This window comes from Agaricus bisporus (genome assembly GCF_000300575.1).
Source record: "Agaricus bisporus var. bisporus H97 unplaced genomic scaffold AGABI2scaffold_1, whole genome shotgun sequence".
NCBI lineage: Eukaryota > Fungi > Basidiomycota > Agaricomycetes > Agaricales > Agaricaceae > Agaricus > Agaricus bisporus.
In genome coordinates, this window is record NW_006267344.1 from 1530025 (window position 1) to 1557302 (window position 27278).

Below are 27278 nucleotides of genomic sequence, written 5' to 3' on the forward strand. Positions count from 1 at the left end.
CGGAATAAACCCGTCGTGCGAAAAGCAGTACATATTTACGAAATAGAAATGAAATAATATGTGCCAAGAAATCAGTAGACTTGCAGTAAGATCCGCCAACAAGTACCGCGGAACTGGTGCCGAGAAATGCTCCGCGACAACGTGTGTGGACTTGGCTGAACGTCTACTCAGACCTAGAGAAGGTGTTGTAGAAGACGAAAGTGGCATCTGTATGGATTCGAACATGACATCAATTCTGGGTACACGGGTGTGATATACTTACATTGTACATCAACATCAATCATTGCATGTAGGCGCCAATATCTGCGTCCACGACTCGAGGCTCCACACCCCTTCCATGCTTACGCCCATCTGCTCCCCTACTTGAATGTCATCCACCACCTCCTCTGTTACTCCTCAGCTCGGCGGTCTTGCAGGCGTTGCCCTATTCCTCGTCACCGTCCTCGCTTTCGTTGCCGAGAGTCAGCTCACACAGGTATGGAACTTTCTTCCCCTCCTCCCGTTTGTATCCTAATCATCGGTCACAGTATGTCCAGACCGACTTACACTATCACAAACCTTTCTTCATATTGTATGTCGCACCTTTACCTTCTCCGTTAGGCGCCGACTCATGACAACGACGCAGCTACTTCGTGCACTCTGCCCTTGCAATAACATTTCCTCTCCACCTTCTCTACCTTTCCGTTGCCTCAAAGCATTCCATTGTTGCCATCCTTCGTGGCCTGCGGATAGCCATCTCTAATCACCTCTCTACCGATGCTGGTTCCGGATCCAAGGCTTTCCCTTATTCGAGGTTTCTCTGGCTGGTTCTCCTCTTGACTTTCGGCATCACCTGCCCCTCCATCCTGTGGTTCGCTGCCATTTCGCTGGCTTCGTGAGTTTTAATACATACTCTCTCCCCTTCCCTCTTGAAGCCCCTATATTAATTCATCTCTCTTCATTCCAGCGTCAGCGATGTGACAGGTGTGTGCTTCCTACTCACAATCATGTGATGAAAGTCTAACAATGATCCCAAGCCATTTGGAATACCAATGCCTTCTTTGCATATCTTATCACCGTCCAGGTTTTCAAACTCCAATGGGAAGCGAGGAAGTTGATCGCAGTCGTCATTGCTACTCTGGGGGTTGCGGTAGTCGTTTACGGTGGCGTTACCTCTGGAGGTGAAGCCACCAGCGGAATCATTGAAATAAGCAGTGTACCATCTGCACCTGTCGTAGGAAGCATTCTGACACTTGTTGCATCTATTGGTTATGGTTTATACCAAGTGCTTTACAAGATGTACGCTGCGCTTCCTTCTGATCCCGAAGCTAAACAACATACACCCTATCAACCCATCCCTGATGACGGTGAGATCGCTGCCGAGAACGAAGAATATGCTGTCCATCATCCTCCTCTCGGCCTCCATGCCGATCTTTTGACGTCCCTCATCGGCGTCGCTACATTCCTTGTGCTATGGATCTTCATACCTGTCCTTCATAAGACTGGTGTCGAGACCTTCCGTTGGCCTTCCGATCGTCACACTGTCCTTTCTATTGTTGCAATTGCATTAACCGGCGTGGTTTTCAATGCCGGATTGATGGTACGTCCGGAAAAAGCCTGTCTGTTCACATTGAAGGTACGAGCATAACGGGTTAATTTAGATGCTATTGAGTATATGGGGTCCCATCATTACTTCAGTTGGCAATTTGCTATCCATCGTGGTCGTTGTCATATACGAAGTAAGTATTAGATTAAAAAACGTGAGGGTTTATTTGTTGATTTTTGTCTGTTTGAATCCAGGTTATCTTTGGTAATGGTTTGGCTACCTTGACGGTTTGGAGTTTGTTAGGTTGTGGTGTTATTGTTCTCGCTTTCGGCGTGCTTGCGTATGACATGTTTACACAACAACCATCTGAATAATGTCTTGTGCAGTCATTCCCATCGGAATGTAAGCTGTTATCTTACTTCTTCGTAGACTAATGGCTCTGTTTTTTTATCTTTCTTTTTCAATTTTTTTTTTTAATTATCTATCGCTGTGCGTTTTTATGATTTGATTTATCGTGACTCATGAGGATTTGGCAGTCGGTGAATTCGACGCAAGATGCGACGATGATTATTCGTTCAGGTTGGTAATGACATGGAGTCGAGGGGGCCTCATAAGATTTTTGCGTGACAGGTTCCATTTCTGTTCGCTTCTTCGACAAAATGATGGTATGTCTTCGTTCGTACACAGCTTTCCACTTTCATCATGAAGAGTATAGCAACAAAGCAAGTGCGTTTTTTTACTTCATGTTTGGACATTCTTCGGGGTTTGCAGATTATGAATCAGCGATATGACATACGCCATCTCAAATTGGCTGCAAGTTCTAGTACTGTGACTTTCCCAGCAGCACAATTCCAAACTATCAAGAAGAGATAATATGCAAGACGGATTGTCGTGTAATATGGAAAATAGAATATCTTTCTCGTTGCCAACACCTCACGTCACTTAAATCCCCAAGTGATGCAGACCATACATGGGCGAGGGATATCTTTCTTGGGGCAGATTGTCTTTCTTCAGATCCTCGGAGTTGACGGTGTCAATCTTCTATATAAACCAGTGGCTGTCGTCGTTTCTCTTTATCCTCCAACTACTACTCGCGCTTCAAATGACTCTACCCCCAGAATTTTGAGTATTATTTCTATAGTATTTTCCCAACTTTTACTAAACAATTGTATAGTGTACGGATCTGCGTCGAATGCGGCAAGGACTTTTCGACAATGAAGTCAGGCAGCGCTAGGAGACATCGTACACGCTGCACTCATTCTTTAGTCCAAGTCATATACCCCAGCCTGGTCACCGAAGGACATGAAATCATGGAGTTGATTGCGCGTGGTCCTGGTCGTTATTTTATATGTCACCGATGCGACAACCCTTTCAGAACTTCAATGGAAATGATGGTGAAGTTCTTGAACTCAATTTTACTTAGTAAGTTATCGTTCTTACTGATGCGTGGTTTTGTAGAGACATGCGCCACGATGTTGCGTCCGTCCTACTCGAGATGTTATTCCTGCGTATCCAAACTATGTACTTTTCTATGGTACAGATGCTCCAAAGTTGAATACGGCTGGTCGTTGAAAGTAGTTAGATGTGTATTGAAGTAGAAGAATAGATGTGGTGGAGCGTGTCAAAACAAATTCCTTCCATCTGAAGCTGATCGATGTCGTGTTACAAGCATATCTTTAATCTACGGGACCGAACGTCAGTCGCTCTTCAAACGACCGACCCCTGCCTAGAGAGCTCCGCCACAATCCCTCCGAGTTCAGAACACTCTCCTTCTCTCCGAGCCTCTCTCACGAGCTTATTTTTCTCTTTTTTTCACTCACTCTATATACACCGTTATCAGGCCGTTTCCGTCGGTATCGCGGCCTTTAGGCGGCAGCAAGTGGCTTGCGAAGTTGCCCCTCTCCCGCGTTTTGGCGACCTTCTATTCGGCTCATGTGATTTTGAGTTGAATATTGACGGGATGGCGAGTCGTCACGGAGTCGACAGGAAGAAATTGAACTTCTATATCTTCAGCTTATTATTTATAGGGCCGTTTCGATAAATCTGTAACTGTAGATAGAAAGCCTGAATTAATCTTGCACCGCACTTTGTAATTCCTGATGACCCTAGGCACTAAAGCCCGACTCGAGTTTAAAGAGACCCTTTGGATGCAATATACACAATGTTTGATGGATTGATGGAACAACAAGGCTGATTGACGAGAATAACCAACTTCTCAGTATGCATGGCAACGCTTTTGTTTTTGACTTCAGCATGATTCAGAAACAAATTTCTACAAATTTCTGCTCCGTTGTATCACAGTGTCACCGAGATAAAGAAATGAGGAATGCAAAATAATAAATACCCTTTTTCTTCTTGGTGACTCGCAAGATTCCTTTTAACACAATTGCTTGTCTATAGTAAGACCAATGGTGGGAATGCTATGACGTGATGAAGGGGAATCATTAGATAGCAACAAAGGGACGGGAAGAAGCCTGAGTGGCAAGTAAAAAAAGTGCTACGTATACCCAATAACAAGCAGGCGACAGAAAAGTTAGAATTACAAGTTCGAAAACCGAGAAAGCAAAGCCGGCACGATATGATTGCTGGATTGTCAAACAACATGATGGCTGGGAAGGGACAAGGAAAATAAGGCCGAAGCGATAAGTTTCTGAGAAAGGCCATGGAGGGTGAAGGGGAAAAGATCAAAGCCAAAGGTTGCCCCGTGCCAAACATTTTACATCTCCAGAACCCAAGTACTGGTGATCGATGGCTGGCGCGAACAACACGCACAATACGTGGCTTTTCTTCAACTTAAGCCTACGGAGGAAGTAAACATGGACCATGGAGTAAGTTTTCATTAAGTGGCAGATGCCATCACACTGCTAGGACGGATTAGCTCAAAGTTAGCTCAAGGAAGAGGAATAGATAGTAAGGGGGCCATCACCTTTTCCGCTTCGCTTTCGTCATCTCCTTGCGTAAAGCTGCACCATCAAGTGGCTTCAGAAGTTCAAAGGCGCACAAAAGGTCTTCCGATACACTGAAAGTGGGCAGGTTCATTTCAGGAATACGAACGGCAAATAATAATAGACTAACCTCATGCAGGCACCATAATTGTCGAATTCTGCAGGTATCAATGAGTCCATGGCTTACGCAGCCTAATAAAGACTCACCACCACAATAGTTTGGTGCGCTAAACACGGTGACAAGTGTCCGATCATTCCAGAACTCATAACCATCTTCCACCACCATGTGCGCTCGACATATGAGGTCCATGTCGTAGCGTAATAAAAAATCATTTATGACTCCCTTGCCAAAACAATAACTGACTCCTCGCTCATTATCTTCCCAGTCCAACGCAGTGTCAGAAGGATCGGACCACAATAGATCATTCAAGAGTCCTAGATCGGGAACGTCTGTCGGCCGCTTGATGTTCCTGATATCATCCATTGAATGCAGGGAAGGAGAAAGGCCGCCATGGACACAAAATATCTTTGCCGCAACGATGGCAGCGATGGGTAGGCAATTGAAGACATCGATGAATGTTTTCCAGGTCTTAATGTTACATCGTCGTTTGCACTCGTCGTAAAAGCCGTAAACTGCCATAAACATCTAGTGTGAGAATAAGTTGGTATCGTCGAAATCACCCATACCTCGTGTGACATTGGCACATTCGTGATTGCCCCTCAGGAGGAAGAAATTCTCTGGATATTTGACCTTGTAGCACAAGAGCAGGAGAATGGTCTCGAGACTCTGCTTTCCACGATCGACATAGTCTCCCAAAAAGAGGTAATTGGAGGCAGGCGGAAAGCCACACATTTCAAATAGCCGAATGAGATCCGAATATTGACCATGCACGTCTCCAACGATCTTGACTGGCGGCGCTAGCTCTACGAGGGTGGGTTGAGTGAGGAAGACTTCACGAGCAGCCTGGCAAAGGGCAGTGATTTCTGCGTTTTTCAGGCACAGGGACTTGCTGACTTTGCCGGTGTAGCCGACGTCGAGCAGGCGTTGGATCATGTCGTCAACGTCAAGCTTGAGCTTCGGTCCGGAGGGTTCACTGCTAGGAGCCGACCCAGGGGAGAACGGAACGGTATTGGCAAGAATAGCGGGTGTCGACGGTGCATCGGCAGGTACAGGGATGGGTTTGGGAGAGACAGGTGAGGAAGCCGAGGCGAGTGTGGCGGCCGAGTCGGAGCTTTGTGATGCGGGGCCTTTGCTGCGGGAGGAGGATTGATGGTCGATAGCGCCATTACCCTGAGGCTGGGAATCTACGTGAGTGCGTGTCGATGAGGCAGAGGCGTGAGATGTGGTATCGTTGGAGTCGTCCGGGGCGGCATCGGCGAGGGGAGAGTCGTGGTGGTCCTTGTCCTTGGCCGCTCGTTTGCTCTTCGAGCTTGACTGGGAAGAATTAGCCGCGGGGGACGGAGAGTGCGGCCGCGAACGCGAGAGACGGGAGGTGAAGACTGAGAGAAGGGTTGGCGCCATCGACGACGATGTGGTTGTCGAGAGCAGAGCGCTGAGCTGAGCAGCCGTCGCTTCCTGGCCCCTTGTTTGGTTCTTATTTGTTCCCCTTCCTTATCCGCCACAAGCGCTAAAATCGGCCGCAAATCATATTATTCTACCATAGACAACGCTACTACTCCTAGAACTTGCCAAACGACTTGGCCGTCGCCTTGTTCCTCGACACCCGCAACACGTTGAACCGCACCGTCTTTGACAATGGTCGGCATTGTCCTCCACGCCCAGTTAGCCACTTTGCCAAACACGACTGCATTCGTACCACTCACCAACTGTAACAGTGTCACCAAGTTCAACACGGAAAGCAGGAGAAACATGGGCAGCCAGATTGGTGTGCCGCTTTTCGTAACGACCTGTTGTCACATTTGTTAGAGTGTGAATTAGCACGTCACTCAATACTCACTGTATTTGGAGATGTAGCGCAGGTAATCCCTTCGGATGATGATCGTGCGCGTCATTTTCGTAGACAAAACTTTGCCGGTAAGGATGCGGCCTCGGATGGAAACATCGCCAGTGAAAGGGCACTTTTTGTCTGTGCATTATCGGCAATTAAGAACAATCATACAATATCATGCATGCAACACACCAATATAAGTTCCGTTGATGGCGTCCGAGGGCGTCTTGAATCCCAGACCAACATCCTTATACCATCTCTTCTGCCTGGTCACAACCTTCTTGCCGCCTATGCAATAAGAAACCATGATGCATCAAATCCAGTCCAATAAGCCCTAGAAAGATCCCGACGCACCACGGGCTTTGGCGTTTTGGAAGAGGTGTTGCTTTTGGAAAGCCTTTTCGATCTGCAACGGGAACGCTGATAAGTTCACAACTTCGAGAAGAAATTTGTATCATACACACTTGTGCGTCGGCCATACTGCTGATCTTGAGGAGGTTCCGGGCCTTGGAGTCTTTTGGGATTTATTGATACTTGTTTGTGTGCCCAGCCACTAGTGATGAACTGTACAGTCGCTTTCGGAACTTCCCGTTGAGATCAATAATGCTGTAGCATATGTACAGCAGTAAGTTATGTGTTCGCTGACCGTGAGCGCCCGTCGAGCCGAGCGGATCGGACCGTCTTCGTACATCGCCTGCGACAACGTTCACCGACTACTACACCTGCGCTCTGGCATTTAGTCAATCTCCCACTTGTCTTACAAACCTGTTACACTGAAATACATCAGATTCTTTCCCGGTTTGATAGACGGCCCATCGCGGCTTCTCATGTCAGTGCCCCGGCCCGCTAGCACGACCTCACTCACAAGAGTCCTGCAGAAGGGAAAACGACATTGTGGAAGGAAAGTCGTCATTCATGTGGTCTGACCAGCCCATTCCAAACTGGGAAAGGACGCGGAGACAGATCTCCGTTTGCATGAATCGATCGACGCGACGCGCTGTTTACGCATGTTTGCCACCTGTGTCCTGCTAATACGTGCATCATCTACCCTAATGGGTCGTCAGCAAACATTGGGTCAATTTCCGCCGCTGGCTATCACTTCCGACATATTGACTCACAGCACACAACAGGTAAATTCTTTGAAATGCCAAAAGGTTTGAAGAATGCCCCTCCCCAGCAGTCAAGTCTGCTAGACATGTGGGGTAAGGGAAAGCGGAAGGCTGTCAGTGGACCTAAGAAGGAAGAGGCGGACGAGGATATAGTGCCCGAGAACAATAAAATGGATGCAAACAAACCAGGTGCGTTGCATATGGAAGCCTTGGGTTCCTCGTTAAGCTGTGTCTCGAGCAGGCGAAAGCTCCTCGCAGAGTGAAATAACCAAAATTGGTCTGCCCTTCATTGCGCGCCCCTTGCACAAGTCATAGGCTCATACCCATACACATAGGCCCACCGTCAAAAAGGCGCAGAATAGTCACCTCAGACGACGATGAACCATCTTCAAGTAAGGGTGTGTCTATGTGCATCATGTTATTAACTCAAGTAGAGGCAGGTGTTCGGCGAACTATCAACTCTCCAACTGTTGGGACCTCTCCTCCCGTTTCCAGGACATCTTCACCCCAATCCTCACCACCTCCGAAATCCAAAAAAGCGAGAATACCCGTTCGAGCAGCTGCCTCGGAGGCTGAATCGGAAGCGGCCGCAACGTCTGAACCAAGTGACGATGATGGTGAAGAAGAAATTGAGAGGGATGAACAAGAAGATAACGATGAGAGCATTATGGCTGTAGAAGGAGTCGCCGCTGCCAAAACGTTCGTGCCTCGGTCAACAATCTACTAACAAATCAGCTGAATTGGTCTTCTCAGAGCTGAGGCTGCCCTTTTACGAATCAAAGAAGTTGACATACCCGGAGGATGGAAAGTTGGGCAGCCGTAAATCATCCTTTGATCTCTCCTGGAATTTTACTTATACCTGATATAGTGTTCCCTACGCAGCTCTGGCGAAAACATTTTCCCTCATAGAAAGCACCACTAAGCGTTTAGAAAAGAATTCATACCTTACATCGTTCCTGTTACTAGTCATACAACGCAGCGCAAAGGGCGATTGGAATTCGCTCCTACAAACAGTTTACCTCTGCATCAATCGGGTATGTCCTCCGCCTTTCGAAATCTCCAACACAAGCCTATTTGAGGAAAGTTATCACCAGACTATGAAGGCATTGAGCTTGGCATTGGCGAAAGTTTGTTGATAAAAGCAATCGCAGAATCAACTGGTCGAAGTTTGGCGGTGATTAAAGCAGACTTGAAACGAGAAGGTGATTTGGGACTTGTCGCAATGGTTAGCTACGCACATAATTCTCATGATCCGTTTTTTGACGAATGCTTCGCAGAATTCGAAAACTAGCCAGAAAACTCTTTTTAAACCCAAGCCACTAACCCTTCCTTTCGTATTCTCTCATCTCAAAGACATTGCTACTACGAGTGGGCACTCCGTATGTGGGTACCCCATGTATGAATACGGTTGCTCATACCTTTATAGTCTCAAGCAAAGAAGGTTTCAATCATCACCAAACTTCTCGCGGCATGTCAAGGCTTGGAGGCCAAATACATTATCCGTAGTCTGGAAGGCAAACTACGCATCGGCAATGCCGAGCGATCAGTTCTAGTCGCTATTGCGAATGCTGTTGTCCTGGCAGAAAAAGAGGCATCCAACAGAAATTGGTCAAATGAGAAGTTAATCAAACGACTGGAAGAATCCACTCTCAGAATCAAGTCGGTTTATAGGTATGTACGATTTAGTTTTCATATCATAAAATTATACCTTATTCTCGTGCAGTGAATTGCCAAACTATGACAAGGTCATCCCTGCTCTTCTCGATGTAGGTATTGATGGTCTGGAGGAAGTGTGCAAATTGACACCAGGTGTCCCTTTAAAACCTATGCTAGCGAAACCTACCAAGGCAATTGGCGAAGTCCTTGATAGATTCGAAAACCAGCATTTCACTTGCGAGTACAAATACGATGGAGAGCGTGCCCAAGTACACAAATTAGAAGACGGTAGTGTCGCGGTCTTCAGTCGAAATTCTGAAGATATGAGTAAGAAATATCCCGATCTCGTGGAACAATTGCCCAAGGTGATTGTTTTTGCTGCTGACTCGAGAAAACCTCTGATGAATATTTAGTGCATCAAAGAAACGACTAAATCATTCGTGCTCGATGCGGAGGCTGTTGCAATAGACCGGAAAACGGGGAAGCTTATGCCCTTCCAGGAGCTAAGTCGACGGAAACGCAAGGACGTCAAAGTAGAGGATATCCAAGTTCGAGTGTGTTTGTTCGCCTTTGATTTATTATACCTTAATGGCGAGGTAAGCCTTGTCCATGCCATTCTTCTGTTTTGCCCCGGCAATAACGCATCACGTAGCCCCTGCTACGCAAACCTTTGTCAGAGAGGAGGAAACTTTTACTTGAACATTTCCAACCTATTGACGGAGAGTTCAACTTTGCCAAGGCGTCGAATAGTCAATCAGTTGAAGAGATCCAAGCTTTCCTTGAGGAGAGTGTGAAGGACGGTTGTGAAGGGTTGATGGTGAAGATGTTGGATGGCGAGCCTAGCTTTTATGAGCCAAGTCGGCGTAGTGTCAACTGGCTGAAGGTAAGCATCGACCTTGTTGCCATGATGAATTTCTCAAGCCTCATGATATTTAGCTCAAAAAGGATTATCTGGCTGGTGTTGGGGATTCTTTGGATTTGGTCGTGGTTGGTGGTTACTATGGCAAAGGAAAACGAACAAACGTCTATGGAGCCTTTCTCCTTGCGTGTTTTGACCCAGACTCGGAAGAATACCAAACCATCTGTAAAATTGGAACCGGGTTCAGTGATGAGATCCTCCAATCACATTACAACGAACTCAAACCGCTCGAATTAGAAAAGGCGCGTGGAGATGTCAACATCGGAGGAGCTAAACCCGACATCTGGTTTGAGCCAAAAATTGTGTGGGAAGTACTCACTGCGGACTTGAGCTTGAGTCCTATTTATACTGCCGCTCACGGAACGGTAAGCGACACTGTATAGGAAGTATAGAGCCGACAGCTGATATTTCCTCAAGGTGGACGAACGAGGCATTTCGCTTCGATTTCCTCGCTTTATCAGAGTGCGAGATGACAAGCATGTTGAGGATGCAACAGCATCTGAACAGGTACGTTGAGTTATGTTAGCAAACTAGCCTCTTTGATTCTAATTCGGTGAAGGTTGCTGAGATGTATGGGCGACAAGCTCTCGCGAATAGAGATGGGAAGAAGAAAGGGGGTGACGACGACGGATTTTGGTGACGTCCAAGGTATATTGTGGTTAGTACAGTAATAATATTTTGCGGTCTATGACTTTATGGTCTATGACTTTTGAGACTTGTCCTGAGCAGCCACAACTGCATCCATCACCGGAGTCCCATCCTTGGTTGCCGGGGGTATGCCGAGCCTCTCTTCACGACCACCCATGTACCAATATTTGATAAAACGAGCGTCATTAATAGACTGCGCAGAGGCATTTGTGAAATGGCACGCGAACAGGAGATAGTTCCTCGGTTGCACTCGCCACGCTGGTGGGGAGCGCGTATTTGAGTTGATGTGTTTGTCCTGAGCCAGGACGATTTTACATACCGAATCGCATGAAGACCAGGCTGAGAAAGGTTGAGGGTTGGTTAGCCAGGGGACAACGAGTACGGTGGTAAGGACGAACGAGTAACAGGTCAGAGCTCCGGTCATTGTACCCGAAATCATTTCTTCATCTTTTGAAATGTCTGCAATGGCAGCGAGAGGAAGACCCCAGTTGGCGACCTAAGGATGATCGGTTATGACTCAAATACACAAATTTAAAGGCAGAAATGCCGAACAGGTCCCCAGAAGTGTGTACCTGTGCGTGATATATTGGTGAATTGAGAAAGCGGACGACGGGGTAGACTCACTGAAGAAATAATCGCGAGCTGCAGGAGAGCGCAACCAGGTGAAGAAGGTGGAAGCCATGGCGAGTGAGTGAGCGTTCACCAAACCGCAAATATCGGTCGGGAGTCACGTGCGTGCTCGGCCCGTCATTTCCATTTGCGGGAGTAATGCTTCAGATGGCCCCGAAGGCGTTCAACGCCAGAGCTGGCCGGTGTTGACTCTGCTGTCGCCGTCGGGGGGTCGGCTGATGCGAGCAACTTGAGACCTCAACAGTCTTGCAGGGATTTATCAGTCCCGTGCTCGAAAAGGAAGCCCATAAACACGTTGCACCCACCGGCAAGCCTAACGCCTCATGTTCCTCATCCCACTCAAATCCAATGCAGCAACAGCAATACAATAATCCATATCCCGTCTGGCAGCAGCCGGTCTATCCTCAACAGCATACCCAACCTCTCTATTCTCAGTCTCTTCCTGTCTCTTCTAATGGACCTGGCTTCACCCCCTACCATAATCAGTATGCGCCACTTCAGCCCAGCGGCTACCCACAGGAGCAAGCCACGCCTTATATGCGTAGCAAGAAGCCCAAGCACCGGCATTCCCAATCAGCACCCGTCGTACCCCGTAAATCAGTTTTCAAAAGAAACGGTCCCCTCGCCATTTTCCCTACGACAGAAAATGGCTTTTCTCGGCCTCGCACCACTTCATTTCCCCGACCAGAAACCTCACTTCATCGGATACGGACGCAGTCAAATCCACGACAAAACGGAACTGGCAAGATCATCGGAGACCATAGTCATGCTCGTGAGGGTGCAGCTCAGAACGGGTATTATCATAATTAACGCAGATTTCAGATCACCTGTTCATATCATTCCATGGGTACAATGAAATGCATCTGGCCAACATTTCGACGCTTGCGCTGCGCGAAATGGAGGAGACCATTTGGCCGCTCTGGCCGGGCGGCGCAACGTCGCATGTGGTCAACTACACGGCCATTGTAAAATTTTTCAATGATCCCTGGGATATGTCTGGACCTAACATTCGCATGTAAGAGTTCATAATATCTCCTCTCAAAAATCGAATTCATGTTGAGTAATGTGCAGTGCATACGACATCCTCGTCAAGCTTTTCCGTTTATGCGCCAGTCGAGTATGTGTAAAGCTCTTGTCCTTTTTTCTTTTCTGTTAAATGTTTTTTTTTCAGGGATATTCCTATCAAACCAACTACAACGTGATCGCGGTAAGTAGGCGATGATTGAAAGCCTTACCTATAATTGCTGAGTGTAGACCAAAGGTTCCTGAGCTCGTTTTCCAACCAGGAAATTGTGACGAAGGGGCAAACTTCTTTTTGGGATATCTTTCCAACGGTGGACGAAAACTGACTCTCATCAAGGCCCCCGATCCTATCAACGTCGCACTGAACCCGAGGCTGCGTGACATCTTGCCTCCAAATGTCATTTTGGATCTGGGAGAGTCTGGAGACACACAAAGCGTCGAAATGAAGAAGCAGGGGGGGTTGTTTGGAGGTAAGTTCATTCATGTATCTATGACCGGATGCCTAAACTAAGCCGCTCCAGGATCGCAGACCTTGAGCACAAAATTGTTTTTCATGCAGGTATTGCGAATACTCGGAGAGTTTGGATATTATTTAGATATGGCACTTCCTCTTTACAGGCGTGGTCCTCTCGGAATTCGCCTTCGAAGAGAGATACTTGTTTTCAAAGGTCATGTTCCTACCTGATTTATGACAACATTTATATCTTGTTTGTACATATCAACCACATTCTTGAAATCAAATACTCTTCTAAGTCATCCGGATGACCTTGGATCCGTCCACCACACCTGCCAAAGTTTTGGCAGCGATGTTACCCTGGCTGTCCTTGCGTTTGTAGAGCTCATCCCACCAACCAAAGAGAAACTCGCGAGCAATCAACTTGAACCAAGGAGTGAATGAGTTTGCTAACAATTTCTTCTGAGTACGATGTAAACGGTTAAGATATAAGATACGCACAGGGATCATGGAACATTGCTTCAAGCTCCTCCTTGCTCACATATTTGTGATCCCTGATTTCATTCGTATTAGGCGTTACGGTAACGTTTGCAGTGAGGAATAGAATGTAGTCCACTGATGATTACAACGTCAATGACTTCTCCACAAGTACAGCAAAAGGACACTTCATACCTTCATGTTCGCCCCACATGCCATTAGAAGGCGCTAGATAGTGGATGCGAGTCAGATACTGAAATTCATCAACAGGGGTTTGGTCTCTGGGAATGCCCAACTCGTGTTCTAACTTTCGCGATGCAGCAATTCGAACACCCAACTGATCCTTTTCCACCTTTTCCTCTTCAAAGTCATCAAGAGGATGTGAGCAACAGGTGTTGGTCCACATATCAGGAAATGTGATTTTTTCAGAGGCACGTTGTTGAAGGAGGAGTTTGCCATCCGATGGACGGAAGACAAAAGCCGAAAAAGCGCGATGTAAAAGACCTTTGTTGATATTTTCCATAAGATGACCTATACAACTTCAATGGGTCAACTGTCCACAAGCGCATAAGTAATAACAAACACACAGGTCTTTTTGTCGACAGCTCCGATTGCGTTATCGTTCTCATCGACCAAGATACACCGCTCCTGCATCAGACGCGATTGTTCAGGATCATAAGCGGAAAGGTCTATATTGGCGAGATAGGCCTTTGCAGCAGCTGTTGCGGGTGAAGTCATTGTCATACAGGACAGGAAATGGTGGTGAGAGTTAGGCTTATGAGGCCATCTCCTGAAGTTCTCATTCACTAGACCATACCCGGCAGCCCGAATGTCGAGAAATTCCTTGATCTTCGGAACAACAAAAATAGGCCCATAAGTATATACTACAACCGTTCCGATGGTCACTGAATAACAGTGAATAACAGCGAATCCCTGGCCGTGTGAAATCACAGTCTCGAACACCTTACATTCCAATGGCCAACCACCGTTTGCTGGATTCCACTGACTATCCCACTGACACACGAGACCGTCGCACATTGGGTTCCAGTGGATAACCCCTATCATGGGGGTCACAACCGATCACTGTTTTCCAGTGGGAATCAGAACTACGTATGGTGTATTTGCGCACAGGCTGACAGAGTAAATGCAACTACTACATACTGAAGCCTCTTTCTATTCAGTCCCACATTAACTACGTAGTTGGCATGACGAACGTCCGAACGCGAGAGCTTTCTTCAAATGACCGAAATGACAATGGGCGCATAAGGCTCCGCTTGCTTAATGTGCAGAAGATTCTTCGTCGCCAAAACTGCAAAAGCGCGATCAGACTCAGTCTTGACGAGACTGACATGAACTTCCTCACCGAGACAGTGGTAAAACGCGGTTGCCGCAATATGCCTAGTACTTGTGACAGCTGGAACGATGGTGGCAAACTTCAACTCGTCATTTGGCTTTGCCTGGCGCTGCATTTTCGCATATCTGAGATGCATGAGTCCTTCCTCTCGCCGTATCTGCATTGGTTCTTACTCGAGAAAATTGAAAGAGTTCTTCTCCAATGTCACCAATGCCATTTCAGATATCTGAGACTCTTCGACGCCATCCCGGACGCCATCTGTGATATGCGCTCTCAGCAAACACGCCGGTTCGTCTGAGTTAATGGACTCGCCGTCAATAGCAAACTCCTCCCCGAAAGCCTGGGAACTGCGGCCCCCTGTGGCTGACGAAATTGCGCCTAAACCTACGACCGCGCTACCACTTCGGCTCCTGTATGTGAATGGACTTCTTAGCGGACTTTCACGCAATCGGACGTCCGCATCTGCAACGTCGACCCTGTCACTCAAAAAATGTCCACCTGCAGAAGAAGTGGCTCCTGCGTTATCCCAAGGGAACATAGACCTCTGTGATCCGAAGGAGTCTTTTGCTTGAACGTCGATACCAAACTGACTCCCTCTCTCCACGGAGGAAACTCGGGACCTTTGACGCCCTTGGCCGGGCTCCTGTACAACGAAGCAATACTATTAGCAGGACTCAATCATCGTTATGAAGGGCTCACTTCTGACGATCTTCTCTGCGCGGACTCGGCATTGTCGTCAGCTAGTGGCTGGAAATCCTTTGCAGGGTTTAGTGAATAAATTTAAAGGAACAGTTGAAAATTGGCGAACCACGATAGCACCTTGACCTAACATCGGATCGTCAAATTCTCGAGGCTCAGGAATAAATTGTGGTGAGCCAGCCGTATTCTCCACGGTCATTTCTTGAGCGTGACTCTTGCGCTTTTTCCTGGGTGGCTCTATATCAGCGATCTCAGCGCGAACTCAATCAATTAATAGACTGCCAAAACCCTGGTCATCGCAGTCATTAATGTTGATCCTCCCATGCGCTTGAACTTCGAAGTTTTTTCGCCAAAATTGTATCAGTTGTTCGGCATTTACTACATTACCCCTCAGTATCCTAGAAATGGTGGCATCAGCTTGAACTCACTGCCTTGCGGTGCTCCCCAGATGATGTCGCTAATCATCTTTCCCGCATCCTTTTCTAATTTCTTATGAAACATTTCCTTTCGCAGCTCTTTTTGACTTTCCGCATATTTCGCCCGCGCAATCTGTTGCGATACATTAGTCAGCGCGTTAATGCTGGAAGAGGCGCAGGACGCACTTTAAGCTCCTCATCAGTGAGTTCTATTCTTGCATCCAGGACAAGCCTCAGTCTTTTCCTTTTTTTCGTAGAGCTTCCGTCTTGCTGATTTTGCACTCTTATATCTATCAACGGCGGCTGTTCACTGCCGACCTCTCGATGTTGCGAAAGCTGAGGCGCAGAAGGATTCTCTAGATTTCCATTTATAGGAGAGATAGATTGTCCAGTGTTTTCGTCATTCTTTGAGTTGCAATATTTTCGATACCGTTACAAAAGTCATCACTTGAAACGCACCTTATTGGAGGCCCTTTGAGGCGTCGAGGTGGCTTGCACATAATCAAATCCGAACTGGGCTCCGGAATCAAAATCAGCGCTCGGCAGGTTGATGCCCATGTCGAAATCCGCAGCCTGAATATCTGCGTCCACGGTTCCGGCAGTGTTTCTGTGATAGTTTAGCGTCCTGTAAATTGAAGACAGCACCGAGATTACTAACGCTACAGGTTGTGGCGGCTCGCCTACTGCCCACCCCAGTTCCACAGCGAGTTCATCGCCCAACCCCTCAGCAAGGTCGTACCCATCGGATATCGCTAAGAAATTGTCTTCAAAGTCGAATCTTCCCTCAAATTGAGAGGAGGATAGATCCATTCCATTCGCAGAATTGAAAGTTTCCCCAAGGGAACCTGGGATGAAAGTGTCATGGTCATGATGGTCTTTAAGCGTATGTTCGTCCTTTCGTGCCAATCCCACCGCTGAATCCTCTGTCCTTTTAATCTTCACTCGTTGCGCTTTTGGATCAAAATCATCATCATCCTCATTGGTAATCAAATCCATATCGCCTAGTCAAACATGACTGGTGAGTAATTCCCGTTCGTCGAAAGTCATCCACATTACCGTTCCCTTCATCATCCCAACCCTATTAATATCAGAAATGGTGGGTACGACTCTGAGAAACGAGCTTGTCGTTTACTCACGGAGAAAAGTTCTTCGAGCATAAGAGCACGGGCTGAGTCTGGATCGTTTGAGATCGTTACAGCTTGTGGACTAAGGCACTTGCTTCAGACCGGGCGCCGCTCATGAATTATGGAAGATATACCGGGCGCTGGCTTGGGCCAACATGAGGTTTTTATCAACCATCGTATGTTGATGCATATCCTGCATCATTTTCTTCAGCGCGGCCGCACATGTGTTAACGTCAGTGATAAATAATTCTTGTTTTACTGAGCCCTAGAATGTCAGCTAGAGGTCGGCATGTCTGGAATCGGAACACCTTTATATACGCTAAGGCAGATGGCGCATATATACTGGCATTGAGCAACAGCGGCAGCGATTAAACTAGCAAACATACCGGACAGCACCGTACATCAAATTGCTGGATAATCGCAAAGCCAATGGTTCAGTAGGCTCAGCAATAAGGTCGCAGAGCTGCGCTATATCAGCGACCATGACGGATCGCTTTGGAAGCTTTTTAAAGACAGATTTTGACCCTATGGTAGCGGCTAGCCTATATGCGAGAGAATCAGCGCTCGAGACTGCTAGTTGTGGGCTCAATATCCATTGCACACACCAAAGCAGACCAAAGCCGCTGTCCCTTCGAGAGAGAAGTTCAGGGGAGAAAAACATTATCAGTAGTGCGCAACAATACCAAGGGAGCAGGGTTTATATGGTGGTCATAACTTGGCAGCTGTCCAACTAAGGCGGAAAGATGGGCCAAAAGAGGAGATTGCATTGCCTGCAGTATGTTAACGGTACATATGCCTACCTACATCTTCGTCCACCTCGTCTTGAGCTCCCCACTAGCAATACGAGCGAACAGCTCGTCCCGATTATTGATCCAGATAAATCTTTCCTGCTTTTCCACCTTGTAGCCATCCGGATCTACTGCGTTCGAGAAGATATCTAGTCCCTTCAAAAGCCCCACTTTCTTAACACAAGTAATGTCGCGTAGCGATATGACGACTTTGGGGTCTAACGACACCAGTGATGTGAAGTATAGTTTAGTTGGCGTGAGCGTAATTATTCCTGGAGCTGACGAATGCTGTGCAGCAAAGGCTGTGAAGTGGGTTCAGAACTCTGTTTGTTTCGCGACGTCGGAATGACATACTAAGTGTACTAGAGGAGCTGGCATTTGGGGGCCTTTCGGACCGCAATTCTTCGTCCTAACGAGAGTTCAGAGTGTAGATCTGTTTTACACAGAGAAGAAACTCACTGGTACTTTCGAGAGAAAACGTTTCCCATCGTACAGTAATGACTTCCCTGAATCAATAGCTTGCCCCACACGGCCTATAGCGTTCCTTCTGTCTCTGGCTGATGTCATGTTCTGTTCGATTCCTGAAGCACTTGGATTGGGCGACCCTGCCGACTTCGTCCCGGCCGACCTTGAATACTTTGAAGGACTTATCTCGAGACCGGCAGCAAGACGTTGAGAGATCAGCTCCATGGCATACTCAAAATCATTGGGTACGTTCGGCAGGGGTGATGGTAGGCTTAAAAATACGAATGATAATCAAGACCATGCGAAAATATGTAGTATTATACTCACCGTAAGACATCATCAGGGGGGAGAGCAAGTATCACAGGTGCGATGTGCCAATACAAAAACCCCGCGGCACCAAATATTGTCTTCAAAATAAATTTCGCAGGGGTGAGTAGAGCCGCAATTGATAGTGCAACAAGAAGCTAAATGTTCGCTTGAGCATTTTGGTTCAATCAAAGAAGAAAGAACCAAAAACGGACAGAGAAATAGAGCCAGGAACTTGCGGGCTTTCTCCAGATGAAAATGCTGTAACTACGTAAACCACCGAATTTGTACCACTATAACCTGAAACTTACTTTTTAACTCGCTCGTGAAGATCTGCCGTTTCGTTCATCAGATAGAGAAACAAGCGCTTCAGCCATTGAATTTCTTCCGAGTCATTGCCACCTTCTATAACCGCTGGCTCTGCTCCATCTCCGGGAGGATAAGTTCTGTTTGAACCAGAATACCTTTTTTCCGTGGATGGAAAGATCACAAGATTGTAAATTCTCCAGGCATCCTTTACTCCAAAAGAGTTTGAAGACAGACGACGATACAACTGTTCTCCAAAGCGGTCGGCGTCATGAATCTCTTCGCGATGCTGCTTGAGTTGGGAGTGACTAGGGTAAGGTAAGAACCTTTGCCTTAACAGTACGAAGAGTAGATAAATGGGCAGCGCCGCTGGCAAAAGATCATGCCACCACAAAACCCAAAATCCCTTTGCCACGATCAGTAATAAGTTATCTGAGGGTGCAATATAGTAACTCACGATACATAATGCTAAACTCTTCCTCCTGTCTTCCCAGTTAGCAAGCTGATACAAATTCAAGAGGAATGGGAGGTAATGGGGAACGATGGCTAGATAAAGACGTTGACATGCAAGTCGAAAGCGGTTTAAAGAAAATTCCTGGACAGGCTTTGGTGCCAGGACAGGCAGCACGAAAAGCTGTGAATTAAAAGACATATTATTAACGCTTGAAGATGGATAGGTGAAAAGACCTCACTTTTGCCACATGCGCAGATATGGAGTCTGCAGCTATTTGTGATTCCTGTGGTCCCGTTGCATCGGGAAGTCTGACTTCCTCAACATACTACACGCATCATGGATGTTTGTGATATATGAGATATAAATTGTCCTCACTGTAGAGAAAAGCTGGAGAAATCTTTCTATTTCCTCAGCTTCATAAATTTCGCGGAGTTGCGCTTCGCTCAACTCCTCTTGAGGGGGTGTTGTAGGCTCGGAAATGTTTTCTGGGATGGGAGGCGAAGTGAGATCAGTGGAGTCCATTGTTTCAGCGGTGTACGCACGAATGTTCGCTCGTGTTGAGCTTATATACGTGCGGACAGGATAACGTGGAGCACAGGTGGGCCTGTGCAATTGTAGATCTGATCACTGATCGCAGATTCGAGACTTGATGGAACGGTCATGTGACAGACGCGTTCCATGCTTTCCTTTTCCGGCACCAATCTTGCTTGTCAACCTATGGCACAGTCAACCCTCCTGGGATGGGCGAACTCGGTTCGCGTGACGATGGCAAACGATCCGGGGCGTGAGCTATTCCAGGAACAAGTTCAAACTCATGGATTCTCTTTCCTCGATAATTACCTCGGCGATATTCTCTCTGGAGCAAAACAAGAGTACGTGAGCACCTGTAGCCCTTTGGCTTGCGTATCTCAAAGCAGATAGTCCTCTTATAGAACTGGTTAAAACGCCTGGACGAAAGAAGGCCATATCTCGGAAGCCGAAATCTCCCACAAAGCTGGTTCAGGTGGTTACTGCATCACTGGAGGTGCGGTGGTATTTTTATTGCTCTCGTGTCTTCGCTTATATTCGACCTTTGTAGGAGTCAAATGGTCGTAATGCTCAGGAAGATTCTCTCGTAGTAAATAATTTCACTCAAGCCTTGTTGAACGCAAAGCGGGGTTCGGAAGCAGAATCTTCTCCCAAACTCAGCCAGACAATAGCATCAACTGGAACAACACCTGCAGATGGAACTGATGGTCTGAGTGCCAACCAAGGTGATTTTCCGGCTCCGACGCACAATCAACTCGAGCTCTCCGTGATTGCAGAAGATGATGAAGCAAAGGACCTCAGCGGCCCATCTATGCCAGAAGCAGCGGAACTTTCCCCCTCGAATGACGCACGAGAACGAGCTTTAACCGCCAACGTTGCTAAGACACAGACTGTTCCACGAGATGAAATGCATGCCGACCGTGGCAAGCATACGGGCTCAATACTACCAACAGACACACCCCCTACGCCCCCCGTTATTCCTAGCGAGCCCGCTCTCAACAATCACTCCTCTAAGATCAAAGAAGAATCTGCAAATGTCGACATCATCGTTCCCCTCCGTGACGTGGAAGTATCACCGGTTTCTCCTAAATCTATCGTTCACAAAGACGTTCTCTCGACATTGCCTGCCCCACCAGAGCCCATACCGTTTCGAAAGTCAATGCGGTCGGCAAAAGATTTATCACTTGGCAATATCATGCTTGGCGCCGCTACACCTGGAAATACAGGTGCTGGAAAACGTACCTCCTGGTTAATGAAAGCCCGTGAAGTCAAGGCAATGGAGGGCATACCGAAGAAGTTGACTGTAACTCCCGGTCCGGCTACCGTAACGGTCCTTTCTGGCGTTAAACGCAAGAGCGATGAAACCACAAATTCTTTCGATCAGGGAGGTGACGAAAGGTTGTCGAAGGCGATGAAGACGAGGAAAGAAGAAACTATCCCAGCCAAGATTGCGTCTCCAAAGCATGCAGTAACAAAACCGGAACCATCTATAGAGACGCTAGAACGGCGCAGTAAGGACGAGATGTTGGATTCATTGAAGAAGAGAGTGCAGAGCTTCGAAACGCGAACCGAGAAGCCTAGTAGCAAGCTCTCTGGAAATACAGCCATTGCATTGGCAGAGGCGCGAGCTCAAGCCGAAGCAAGAATTGCTGAACGTCACCAAAATTCTGCGATGGGAGACATTGGTAGTACTGCAACGGCATCAGAGTTGAAAGCACCACCCATAACGAAACCCTCGAAGTTGGAATCAAACTCCCATATCAATGATCTGTTTCCCTCAGAAGGGAAAGTCAAGGATAAGTCGAAATCTCCGGGAAAAGACTTGTCTTCCCATGTTTTTGCTCAAGCTTCAATGCGCCGGTCTTCAAACTTACAAGAGCCAGGAAACTACCAAAGTACCTCAACAACGCCCCCTCATTCACCTTCACCACAATTGAGTCAGACGATCCCAGTTTTTAATAAGCCTTCACCCGTTTTTGTCCCTCCCGTATCTTCTTCAGCACGGCCATTGCCAATACCACCACCTTTCTCTGATACCAATTTCAATTTCCCCTCTTTGCCTGCTTTCACCAAACCTGCTTCTATGGCACTCGGCATTTCGCCACGGTTGCACTCACCGGTTCCGGGCCAGACTACAGCACTCAGCGCGCAGTCCACCCTCGAGTCTGTTCATTCGGATAATTTATTTGGTGATCGTGGAAATACCGAAGCCTGGGTCCCGTCGACGCAAGACACAGAGTACTCCAGTACGTTTGGGTCTCAGCAAGCTGCGTTCAGTCAACAAAACGCGCTGGATGATGATGATAGTTGGCCGGTTGACGCCAAGTCAGCACAAGGTGTTCACTGGCCATTCAGCGGGTTTAGCAAAGAGGATAGTATGACATGGAGCACGCATGCATCACAGAGTCACGATACCGTGCTCCATTCCAAGGATACGGGAGGACACGAGGAAACTCGAAGCCCTGAGGTGAAAGACACACATGAAGACACGCATGTAGCCCATGGTGAGTTGGTCGAAGACATAGAGATCGATCGGAAAGGCTACGACACTGCCGGACAAAAATCAGAGCTCGACGAGCTCATCGTCAGTCAAACTGCACCGCCCGAGGTATAACTTTGAATTTGGTTTTATGCAGGTGCTCATTGCTCCACAGTCTAAAACTGACCATGGCTTGTCTTCCTCTACGACCACGGCACCATCGCACTCACAGGCTGAGTTCTTCGGCCAAGCGTCCAAATTTATTGGGAGTATTGGGAAAAAGAAAGTTATTCAATTTGCGAGTGCTATTGCCAAGAAGGTGATTCGACCGCTGCGGACAAAAGTTTATGCTGAAACTTCATAGCAACCACAGGAAGATGGCCAGAAAGCAGCGCGGTTGAAAGAGATGGAGAACCGGCGCCAAATCGCAATGCAACGCAAAGCCGAAGAGGAAAGGGCCAGACAGCAGGAACAAGAACGTAAGGTCAAGGATGACATTGAGCGGAGGAAGCGGGACCGAGATGAACAAGGAGAGAAAAAGACACTCAAATCAGCTGCGACTGGTGTCTCATCGAAGAAAGTAAGAAAAGCCTAAGTCAACTCAACCAGATTGGTCTGATGTCTTGCACTAGGACGAAGAGGTCACGAAGAAACGTAAGCTAGAACAGGATAGATCAGAAAAGAAACACGAGCTCAAGAAGCAAATATCTTTCAATAAATCGGGCTTCCGACCCATGGCTTCCAAGCAAGTCAACGCGTTGAGTTCATCAACAGCTTACAATACTTCACTATCTCAATCTACGGCTTCGACCTCTATACTCAAACTCAATGAAAAACCCTCGAGGACGCAAACGGCCACTTCCACGAAAGACAAAACAAAATCCTCGCTGAAGACGCCTGTTGACGAGGAGCTCGCACAGCCTTCTCAAATCATACAGACGCAAATGTCTGCTAGAGCCAAAGCTGCGATGCAGACAGAGCCACTGGTCCCCAGCGAAAACATAGAGCTACCTGAAGTCAATAGCGAATATTCGGATTCGGACGATGAAGGTCGGGCACGGACATTCGATCCACCCGGATGGGCACAGTCTCCTGAACTTCGCCAGGCATTGGAGGCGCAGAGTACAATCAATCCAGATGATATCTTTGGTGAAATACGACCACTTCGAATGGAAGAGCTATTCAAAGCGAAGGCTAGTCGTTTCCGCCCACGCTCTAGTTCAGCGAACTGGTCTGGTTCTGATCGCCTGACATTGGAGGAGGAGCGGGAATATGCCAGGCGTATGGGGTTCAAATGAGCCATTTAGGACATTGAGGTGTTTTCAGTTTGAACTATGACTTTGGTTGTTCCTCTACCTGTACTGTACTGTACTATATACAACCTCATCGACACCATTCGCATTTAGACTCTACATCAGGTGCACGTGACCGGCAGATTACCCGTTTTTGGTGTGGATGTGTTGACTGTTCTGCATCGACGACCTCCTTGTCAATCTTTGGTATTTTCTTGTTATCCCGCCACAACTACAACACTTCAAAGTGGCACAGAGCCACTAACCTCTCCTTTCACTTCAACTATGGCTTCGTCGTCACCCGAATTCGTCCCGTCTGCCAATTCTACTGAACCGCAACCCCGCTTCTCTTACAAGGATGCCTCGCACGAAGAGGTTTTGGAGGACCTGTCAAGGTATTTGTTTCCAAAGAAGAAGCCTCAAACTTGCATAACGTTGTTTGCAGTCGATTTATTCTCAACCTTCCAGATGAAGAGTTAGCTTCTCTTGAACGTATCTGTTTTCAAGTGGAGCAGGCGTCCGTTTTTCCAGCCACCAGAAACTTCCATCGCCCTGACCCGTTTTTGCTTTCAGACATTGGTTTTATGAAGATTTCATTCGCGAACAAAATCCAGTGTTCCCTTCGCTGCCGCTCAAGAAGTTTTCTGCCATGCTTTTCCATGCTTGCCCTCTTCTCCACCAGTGGAGCAATGATCACGAAAATGCTTTCAATCTCTTCATGCAGTACAAGACTCGTGTACCTGTATGCGGAGCCATCATGCTGAATAGTACTTGGGATAAAGTGAGTAGTCTAATGCTCCCTAGTGGCAACAATCTCAGTGGCTTTGATGTAGTGCGTGCTAGTGAAGGGCTGGAAATCATCCTCTGGGTGGGGTTTTCCTAAGGGGAAAATTAATGAAGACGAACCAAAGCATACTTGTGCTATTCGAGAGGTATGTTTTGATGCACAACTTCGCCACGTCGTTGCTGAATAATCACCGTAGGTTCTAGAAGAGACAGGATACAATCTTGCTGGAAAGTTGAAACCCGAAGATGTCATTGAGTTGTCTATAAAAGAGCAAAGAATATCTTTATTTATTGTGCCAGGAGTGGAGGAAGATTTTCCTTTCGAAACGAAGACCCGTAAAGAAATCAGCGTAAGTAATGTTTTGCTAAACTAGGGACATAAATTCATCCTCGACCAGCGTATAGAGTGGTTCCAACTCTCCGATCTGCCGACATGGAAGCGAAACAAACAAGTGCCTGGAAAATTCTATCTAATTTCTCCGTTCATCGGGTGAGCATTATTAACCTATTTTTTGCCTGAGTCTGATTATTTCTCAGCCCTCTCAAAGCATTCATAAATTTACATAAACACCGACCGCCACGAAAGGGTGGCCGGCACAAAAAAGGCCAAAAACAGGCTCAAGTCGGCACTCATTGTTCAGACACCGATCCTATACTCGAGTCGGATTCACAGACTTCAGATAACCAGACAGAGAAAAATGCAAACAAGTCCCGAACTCCGCCTTTGGCAGATGGTGTTCTCGAATCCGAGAATATTGACCCCCATTTCGCTCGTCTTTTAAGTTCACTGACACTTTCAGCTTCTAGCAATCTTGTGGCCCCGACCAATGAAATCCAATCCGCAATGGATCCCGCCACGCCTGTTCCTAGTGCAGTGCATCGCAGCCTTGACCCTGAACCACTCTTGGACTCAAGCGCTCATACTATCCTGCAACCACCACCGCACCAATCGATTGCCTCACCTTCAAGCAGTTCTCAGCGTGATCTATCTTCTACGCCCGTAGCTACACCACAACGAACTCAGCCCATCAGTTCTCACCATAGCCACAATCTCCGCAATGACGTGTTGTATTCACCGTCCACAACACAAGCACCTGATGATTCGGCAGTAGCTAGAAGTCCGTACGCACACCGTCCTAGGACGGATATATCGCCATACTTGACAAAGGCCACCGTTGACACGACATCAACACGACGACTGCAACAGCTTGCTCTACTGGAGAAAGTTGCGGATGAGTCGGCGAGAATGGTTCCCCAATCTTCGGCGGGTGGTCCAGTTTCAATCCCTGTGTCACCCATGTCTATACCCCCAACGGCATCTGTGGATCCAGATTTTACTCGCGGGGTGTACTATCACACTCCGTCGTCGTCGCTAGGGTCCCGGCCGGATTCTTCTAATCATGAAAGTTTGGATTATTTGGATTCTAATCCTCATACAAAAGCTAGGCAGGCTTTTCATCGAGGATTTCCCCAATCCCAGGATAGTCAGGGTAACCTTAGCATGGACCACAGTCAACTGTTAGCCTTGATGAATAACGCAGCGCCAGTGGCTCCGCACCCACACTCTTTTCAACAACCTTTCGGCTTTCCTTCAGGGCACTTTCAACCTCATTCGCCGTTATACGGTCCCACGTCTTTCCCCTCAATTTCCAATATCCCGAATAATTCACCATACGTGGTACCTATGAGTGCTAGAAGCATGGCTTCAGCAGGCCTCCCTGTTTCTAATCCAAATCGGTTTGCATCAGCCACACCAGCAGTCGACAGTTTTTCGTTGAGGATGGCGCCAACTAATACTGCCCACACGCTCCTCTCTATCCTCAACGGGAGGCCTACATTGCCGGGCAATCCAGCCGGGCCTGCATCAGTCAACCAACCGATATGAAGCAGAAGTTCAAAGTCGTGTGACTGCAGTCATGGGTTACCTTAGGTCTTTTTTGGTGCTGTTCAGCACGAACCTGATCACTTCTCAACAATACTCCTCCCCGGTTTGTCTTTATTAGGTGTAGTTATACTAGTCTTGTGGTAGTGCAACATGTAACTCTCCTAGGTCTGCAAGGGTATTTCGGCAACATATGATTGTAGTTAATCGGTCTTTAATCTCGTACAATACTGTGACCTTCTACATGCATTGAGTCCACTGTGTTTCTAGTTTTGTATCACTGTGATTTACGTTTTTATCGTATCAAACATCTACTTTGCGCTTGACTAAAATGGACAATGTCTCGATTAGAATGAATCTCCCACATACGTCGACACTGACAGCTCTATCTAATATATGATAAACAGGTTGAGCGAGCCCTCCTCTAATCGGAATCAAGTGCTCATCGCTCATGAGATTTCGTAAGTATAAGGATATATTACATACTGCAGAGTGGCAGAGGTACAATGAATTGATCAAAGTGTTCACGGTTGGTGCAGCAAAAGTCACTGGTTGTTGACTAGTAAGGGTTGATCAATAGGTTGAGTGAACTCTAACGACAAGATTGTTCCACTGCAATTCAGATTGAATTGAAGCATACTGCGAGAATGAGTGTATGTATACTGAAGAGTAGGTGTTCGTCAGCAAATTGCTAGTCGACTTTACTTGAAGTTAAGGGGCCAAAACCAGTGACCAAACCGACTCGTTTGATGTTCCGCTCGCCGTTCTACCCCTATTTATCATCCTACAATGTCCTCCAATGAAGCCATAATAATTGAACACTTGAGATCAGCTTCTTTTTGGAATGAAGTATCAGAAATCGGCCATAAAGTGCCATCAATCAGCGAGAACAACAGCCTATGATCGAGAAGAGTTATCTGAAGTACCCAGTCCTCTTGGCTTGATTTCTTCTGTAGTAACATTTTCAAAGGTTAATAGACACCAGCTGTCTATTCATGAATGGTCCTTCAGGGTGAATGAGAAGCGAGAACACTGAGTAAGAACGACCCGTATGGATGACATCT

The 27278-nt window shown here is 47.2% G+C and overlaps 8 protein-coding genes across 8 annotated transcripts; 4 read left to right on the plus strand and 4 right to left on the minus strand.

Moving 5' to 3' along the window:
• Window positions 1-286: 286 nt before the first annotated feature.
• AGABI2DRAFT_189593 (hypothetical protein) lies at window positions 287-1924 on the plus strand. Its single transcript, XM_006454261.1, has 7 exons — window positions 287-475; window positions 528-571; window positions 626-874; window positions 947-963; window positions 1017-1579; window positions 1641-1718; window positions 1780-1924. Exons 1-7 carry the CDS (start codon window positions 368-370, stop codon window positions 1897-1899), a joined length of 1179 nt encoding a protein of 392 aa, XP_006454324.1. The 5' UTR covers window positions 287-367; the 3' UTR covers window positions 1900-1924.
• Window positions 1925-4447: 2523 nt separating this feature from the next.
• AGABI2DRAFT_147675 (hypothetical protein) lies at window positions 4448-5524 on the minus strand (the record flags this gene model as incomplete). Its single annotated transcript, XM_006454262.1, has 4 exons — window positions 4448-4544; window positions 4601-4628; window positions 4678-5103; window positions 5158-5524. The coding sequence occupies 4 exons, from the start codon at window positions 5522-5524 to the stop codon at window positions 4448-4450; spliced, it is 918 nt and encodes a 305-aa protein (XP_006454325.1).
• Window positions 5525-6095: 571 nt separating this feature from the next.
• AGABI2DRAFT_133015 (40S ribosomal protein S11) lies at window positions 6096-6939 on the minus strand. The gene is made up of 6 exons (XM_006454263.1): window positions 6884-6939; window positions 6774-6825; window positions 6612-6707; window positions 6429-6557; window positions 6295-6378; window positions 6096-6241 (listed from the first exon to the last, which is right to left on the minus strand). Exons 1-6 carry the CDS (start codon window positions 6896-6898, stop codon window positions 6150-6152), a joined length of 468 nt encoding a protein of 155 aa, XP_006454326.1. The 5' UTR covers window positions 6899-6939; the 3' UTR covers window positions 6096-6149.
• Window positions 6940-7444: 505 nt separating this feature from the next.
• Window positions 7445-11086, plus strand: AGABI2DRAFT_214235 (hypothetical protein). Its single transcript, XM_006454264.1, has 16 exons — window positions 7445-7493; window positions 7550-7717; window positions 7770-7805; window positions 7864-7920; window positions 7969-8210; window positions 8289-8347; window positions 8397-8562; window positions 8613-8753; window positions 8806-8907; window positions 8955-9199; window positions 9252-9549; window positions 9598-9780; window positions 9837-10067; window positions 10121-10468; window positions 10521-10610; window positions 10663-11086. Exons 1-16 carry the CDS (start codon window positions 7472-7474, stop codon window positions 10741-10743), a joined length of 2469 nt encoding a protein of 822 aa, XP_006454327.1. The 5' UTR covers window positions 7445-7471; the 3' UTR covers window positions 10744-11086.
• Window positions 11087-11588: 502 nt separating this feature from the next.
• Window positions 11589-14104, minus strand: AGABI2DRAFT_189600 (hypothetical protein). The gene is made up of 9 exons (XM_006454265.1): window positions 13923-14104; window positions 13531-13866; window positions 13360-13473; window positions 12926-13307; window positions 12643-12874; window positions 12553-12588; window positions 12453-12498; window positions 12204-12396; window positions 11589-12153 (listed from the first exon to the last, which is right to left on the minus strand). The coding sequence occupies exons 1-4, from the start codon at window positions 14077-14079 to the stop codon at window positions 13153-13155; spliced, it is 762 nt and encodes a 253-aa protein (XP_006454328.1). The 5' UTR covers window positions 14080-14104; the 3' UTR covers window positions 11589-12153; window positions 12204-12396; window positions 12453-12498; window positions 12553-12588; window positions 12643-12874; window positions 12926-13152.
• Window positions 14105-14318: 214 nt separating this feature from the next.
• Window positions 14319-19809, minus strand: AGABI2DRAFT_175924 (hypothetical protein). Its single transcript, XM_006454266.1, has 23 exons — window positions 19790-19809; window positions 19623-19732; window positions 19486-19572; window positions 19251-19427; window positions 18799-19199; window positions 18703-18754; window positions 18509-18645; window positions 18176-18452; window positions 18071-18125; window positions 17733-18018; window positions 17534-17557; window positions 17315-17470; window positions 16941-17010; window positions 16861-16882; window positions 16463-16805; window positions 16264-16411; window positions 15991-16209; window positions 15817-15937; window positions 15498-15625; window positions 15389-15445; window positions 14863-15332; window positions 14699-14814; window positions 14319-14644 (listed from the first exon to the last, which is right to left on the minus strand). The coding sequence occupies exons 5-23, from the start codon at window positions 18834-18836 to the stop codon at window positions 14571-14573; spliced, it is 2793 nt and encodes a 930-aa protein (XP_006454329.1). The 5' UTR covers window positions 18837-19199; window positions 19251-19427; window positions 19486-19572; window positions 19623-19732; window positions 19790-19809; the 3' UTR covers window positions 14319-14570.
• A 3238-nt stretch (window positions 19810-23047) lies between these two features.
• On the plus strand, window positions 23048-23619 carry AGABI2DRAFT_133023 (hypothetical protein). Its single transcript, XM_006454267.1, has one exon. It carries the CDS (start codon window positions 23199-23201, stop codon window positions 23550-23552), a length of 354 nt encoding a protein of 117 aa, XP_006454330.1. The 5' UTR covers window positions 23048-23198; the 3' UTR covers window positions 23553-23619.
• A 161-nt stretch (window positions 23620-23780) lies between these two features.
• Window positions 23781-26414, plus strand: AGABI2DRAFT_214247 (hypothetical protein). The gene is made up of 7 exons (XM_006454268.1): window positions 23781-23941; window positions 23992-24063; window positions 24120-24327; window positions 24380-24478; window positions 24530-24682; window positions 24731-24822; window positions 24870-26414. Exons 1-7 carry the CDS (start codon window positions 23832-23834, stop codon window positions 26215-26217), a joined length of 2082 nt encoding a protein of 693 aa, XP_006454331.1. The 5' UTR covers window positions 23781-23831; the 3' UTR covers window positions 26218-26414.
• The last annotated feature ends 864 nt before the right edge of the window (window positions 26415-27278 follow it).